Here is a 5,265-nt window from a genome sequence, read left to right as displayed (position 1 = left end):
TATAACAACTACTAGTTATACGTTGGCAACAAGTGCAGACGTGGAAAATGGTTTTGTTTTTGAGTGGCATGAGGACGCTATTTTTGCAACGCCAGCAGGCTGCCCTACTTACTAGCTGTAGTAGCCACCGACTGACTTGTTTGGTTGGGAGGACGACAACAACAACAAAGACAGAAAGCGCAAGCTGCCTTCCTTAGAAACAAGCTGGACCTGTTATAGGTCCACAACAACATGACTTTTGATGGTGGAGTAAGCTTGCATACTGTGCTGGGGATCACAGGTGAGAGCGTTAATAATACGTCCTTTTGATATATATATATATATATATAAAGAGAGAGAGAGAGAGAGAGAGAGAGAGAGAGTGCAAGCTGCAAGCGATTGATGATGGTGGTTTGTTTTGAAATATAATTATCATGCCTCTTTTTTTCTTTTTTCTTTTTTATAAACTGCAGGCAATATCGCTACAATCATCTTCTTTCTGTCCTCCACGTAAAACCGAGTCGACCCCTCTGATTATTTAACATGATATGACGATACGTAGTAAGTGAGTAGTTAACGATTAGAATAATTTGGTGCCACAGGTGCACTAGAATCTGGCAAATCGTGAGCAAGAAATCTCTGAGCGGGTCCTCGTGTAACCTCTACCTCTTTATGCTCTTCAACTGCTTGCTGTGGACGTTCTACGGCCTGCCTTGCAATCGCCCGCACAACTTCTGGGTCATCCTCACCAACGCCATAGGCTCCGTTTTCGCTCTCGTAGCAGTGACTGCCTATCACCGCTATGCCTCCAAAAAGCAAAAGGTTTACACATCAGTCATATTTTTAATTTATTCCAACTACGTTAAAAATACAATTAACAAGAAATTAGTAATTTCTATTTTGTTTTTTTACATGTGCTCGCATGATCATATATATATATATGAGCACGTCGACGTCGTGATCTGTCTTCTGGCCCTCGCCATGTACTACTACTACTACTACTACTGCATGTGCATGCAGCTCATTGTTCAGTGGGAGCTTGAAGTGTTCGTTTGCCTCTTCGCCATCATGGTGCTGCTGATTCTATTAGTCAACAGGAGCCGTCGCATGAGAATTCTTGTCGTAGGCTCGATATGTGCTTTTTTTAGCAGCTGCATGCATTTGGCGCTTCTTTCTGAGTTGGTGAGAGACCGCAGAAATGCAAGGTTTATGACGTCATATCCTTGTGTTGCAGTAATGCTATATTAATTATAAACCCTCGCGCTTTCACCTTCAATTTGTAAAATATATATATTTATTTATTCAGGCAATGGCATGGAATAACAAGGACATCAAGTTCTTGCATCCCGTTCCCTCGAGTGCAGCATTCATAAAGGGTGCTCTATGGACAGCCTACGGATACAATGCCAAAGATTTGTTTATAGTGGTAAGAAACAGCACCCCCCCCCCCCCCCCCCCCCCCCCCCAGGCTCCCTCTCCCCGTTAATCCATCAATTAATTACCACCAACGTCGAACACGTACCGGCCAACCCCCAAAAACTACCAGGTGCAGGTGTAGTACTGCAGCCGCTGCATCGCCTGCGCCCTTCATTTCTATGATCTCTTTCTAATGTCTAGTTTTTGTTTCTCAGGTTCCAAATGCAATCGGTGTTGTTATTGGAATCACACAATCTATCATGGGCACAGTCATTCGATGCAACCTGCAGCAGCAAGCATTAAGGAAGTCTCGGCCAGCACAAGAGTTAGTCCTTGTTCCATCTAGTACGTCAACATTGACTTCCGCCCAATCTCAATTAGAGACGACATATGAATCCAAGACCCAACAGTCAGATATTTGGACTTAAACACCGAATCTCGATCAAAAAGTACGTCCTCAACTCAAAAAATCATCATCTGAAAGGATGTTTTCAGCCTAGACATGCTCAGTGTTAATTTAGGTTCTCGTTTGAGCACGCTCCGAGATCCTGCTCACCCCGTCTTTAAAATCTGATCGTTCGTGTTATAACTTTTTCCCTACTTTTTTTATTAAGGAAAAGTGATTATGAGGAAGGTGGCTTTATGGGTTTAGTCCGTCTTATCACAATATATTTTCTGATTAAAGTCAACTTTATTTTGAAACTTTAGATTTCACTTTCATACTATAGGGAAATCCCCGTCATGAGTTTTCTATGTATAATGTCACTCTGAATTCATTTTGTTCATTAAAATGTGTATATTAGGAAATTTCACTTTGTGAAATATATGGTTTATTCTCAATTAGTATTGTTCATTCAATAAATGACACAATACTATCCACTAAATTAGAGTGGATAATATGCTCCAAGATTATTAGAGGAGCTCTTTATATAGGCTTGTATGTAATTACACATGCTCTCGTGCACATAGAGAGAGAGAGATAGAGAGAGAGAGAGAGAGAGAGAGAGAGAGAGAGAGGTTGATTCTTGGAGCTTGAGCTCTTGAAGGAGAAGCTCTAGGCTCAGAGAAGTTGATTCTTGGAGGTTGAGCTATGGAAGGAGAAGCTCCAGGCTATGGTGGTTGAAAGTCAAACACAACTATGGTTGTTGCAATAGGCAGGCAGTGAGAGAAGAGAGAGAAACACAAGCTAGAGAGAGAAGAAGTACATCAACACAACTAAGAGATCCATAAGGCAAGGATGCCCCTTGGCTCCTCTACTATTTGCTATTGCAGCGGATGCCCTTGGCTAGTTGGTTCAAAATGCAATGGATAAAGATCAGTTAAAAGGTATAGCCCTAACCTTTTAGCTCTACTAGACATTAAAGAGCAAACATGTCTGGAGATGACACCAATTCATAATGACCAGTCAGCCTTTTTGGGAATGTGTGATTGTATTAGCTAATATTTTCAAATAAGTACATGTACCTTTATAAGTACAAAGATTCTTCTCCTTGACATCTTTGCTTTTGTCATCTATTGTGACCCTTCTAAGAGGTGGTTCACACACACACATATAAATGAGTGTTCATACCATTTTTAGGAATGTTCTCACACACACACACACACACACATATACTATCACATATTTGACTAGACTTAGAAGCCTTTCACACACATTTTTAAGAATGTTCACACACACATATACTATCACATATTTGACTAGGCTTAGAAGCCTTTCACATAGTACAGGTAAGACCTTGGTTCCCAACAATCCCCCCTCAAAGGGATTATCTCATACTTTGTCAAGGATATATCAATCTTAGGCTGATGGCCTAGTTTCACATGCTAGATATGGGTTTCCAAAGGCAGAGTACACAAAGAATCATGTCACTGACATTCACAACATAGCTCATATTCACATTCACAACACAACTCATATTTGAAGATTACACAACACATAACTAAAAAATACATAACACACAACTTGGACTTTAATAAGCCTAGATATTCTCACAAAAACAATGCACAGCAATTCGACACAGACATGGAAACACTTCTATGCACTGTAGCACCACATTTATCATCATTCCCCCTTGATACCAACTTGGCCTCCTCATTTGGTAGCTCAGAGGTTGAATCATCATGTGGTAAAGCAGATTTTTCATCTCGTCTCGAAAAAATTAGGATTTCCAAAAATTAAGGTTTTTCAAAAATTAGGGTTTGTTGAAATTGATGCTATACGAAGCTGTAGCAACACTCCAATGCTTGATATATGCGTTCATTTCTGAAAAATATTGATCCAATGCTTTATATATGTTTTTAGTTCTAAAAAATAATGAAGGATTTGAGACTAATCCTTTGATTAAGAAAGATTTTTAAAAATAATTAAAAAGCCCTAATTTTGATTTTTGTGCCTCCCCCTTTTTTATGATTTTTGCATGTGCTTATTGATTAATTTTTCATGGAGGCTTCTCTTTTTTTAATGATGTCCGTGCTGCTTTGACTGTTGCTATAATGGTGGGCACCTCTTTTTTTCGCACGTGTTATAACCCCTTTCTCTACACATAATGATTGGGCAGTGCACTTATTATACCACTATACTGCTATCATGGCTACTACCACTACTACTACTATGATTACTACGACATGACTAGGATGACCACAACTATACCACCACCACTAGTGCTGCTACTACTACTACTATGATAACTACTACTACTACTACTACTACTACCCCACTATTACTACTATAACAACTACTACTACCATGACTGCTACCACTACTACTACCATGACTGCTACCACTACTGCTACCATGACTACTACCACTACTGCTACTATGATTACTATGAACATGACTAGGATGACCATGATTATACCACCACCACCACCACCACCACCACCACCACCACTACTACCACCACTACCTTGGTGGGACACTTAGGATTTCCAAAGGCTTCACATCTCTGTTCAAACATTTGAATGAATTGAACAAGGTCTGTTGTTCCATCATATTTGTCCATAATTTTAAAAACCTATACGGTCGTATTTCTGTATGAGTCACTGAGGCCGTATGTGAGTGCTCTTGTTGGAAGAGACTCACTGAGTCCTTGGGCTACCCCCCTTCCTAGACTAGTCAATATGTCCAAGGTGTGGGCATCCACGAAAGGGTTTGTACTTATAGGATTTTTGGAGATGTTAGGTAAGGGACCAAAGCCCGGTGGGATCGAAGTGACAGGGGGTGTAAAACCTGATGATACGCTTGTTTATAAGCATAGCCAATGGTATGGGGAGATGAATTTGCAGCATAGATCTCAATGGCTCGAAGATGTCAGCCATTGGGTTTAATCCTTGTGTGATCCCTGGCACTCCCTCTATCATGACCATGTCGAAGCGCATAAATGCTCCTTAATGAGCAAACACAGTTTTCTTTTTTTGCTTTTTATATTCTCCCACACCTCGTTATAGCCTCAAGAGGCTTGGCGTGCTCTTGTTGGGTCAAACGGGTGTCCGTACGTCCTAATTAGCTTAGGTGCTATACGCACGATAATTTTTCGAAAAAAGCATATGCTAGTAACTTCCCAGATGGAAGAGGAGGTCCTAAATCCTATTTTACATCACTGTCTCAAGACATTTTTTAGGGTGTTCTAAAAGGAATTTTGAAAAACTCTGTATGAGGGAGTTGTAGTATTTTTGGAGTACTACAACTTTGTTTCCCTGAGTCATCCATGATTTTGTCGTTTAGACCTTCAAAAAGTAGCTCGAATATGGCTCGTCGTCGTTTTCGTGCTATTTTTTACGATTTTTCGTGGTTTTCTTTACTATTTTTTGCCTCGATTCCGGGTCGAATTTTGAGGCTGCTAGTAGTTGGAGGCCAAAATGGTCGATTTT

General features: G+C 40.3%; 1 protein-coding gene across 1 annotated transcript; it reads left to right on the top strand.

Moving 5' to 3' along the window:
• The first annotated feature begins 231 nt into the window (after window positions 1-231).
• LOC147627554 (bidirectional sugar transporter SWEET7-like) lies at window positions 232-1,951 on the top strand. Its single transcript, XM_086814248.1, has 6 exons — window positions 232-280; window positions 453-489; window positions 582-801; window positions 1,000-1,161; window positions 1,286-1,405; window positions 1,611-1,951. The coding sequence occupies exons 1-6, from the start codon at window positions 232-234 to the stop codon at window positions 1,821-1,823; spliced, it is 801 nt and encodes a 266-aa protein (XP_086670374.1). The 3' UTR covers window positions 1,824-1,951.
• Window positions 1,952-5,265: the final 3,314 nt, after the last annotated feature.

This window comes from Cibotium barometz, chromosome 20, assembly GCF_041138505.1.
Source record: "Cibotium barometz isolate CiBa-2024 chromosome 20, ASM4113850v1, whole genome shotgun sequence".
NCBI lineage: Eukaryota > Viridiplantae > Streptophyta > Polypodiopsida > Cyatheales > Cibotiaceae > Cibotium > Cibotium barometz.
The sequence above is the reverse complement of the archived record's forward strand: the minus strand, read 5'-3'. Positions and strand labels throughout refer to the sequence as shown.

Coding starts and splice junctions, on each gene's coding strand:
- LOC147627554 (XM_086814248.1), top strand. CDS start 232: ATGACTTTTGATGGTGGAGTAAGCTTGCATACTGTGCTGGGGATCACA. Junction 802..999: donor ATGCCTCCAAAAAGCAAAAG/GTTTACACATCA, acceptor ATGTGCATGCAG/CTCATTGTTCAGTGGGAGCT. Junction 1,162..1,285: donor TGGCGCTTCTTTCTGAGTTG/GTGAGAGACCGC, acceptor TTATTTATTCAG/GCAATGGCATGGAATAACAA.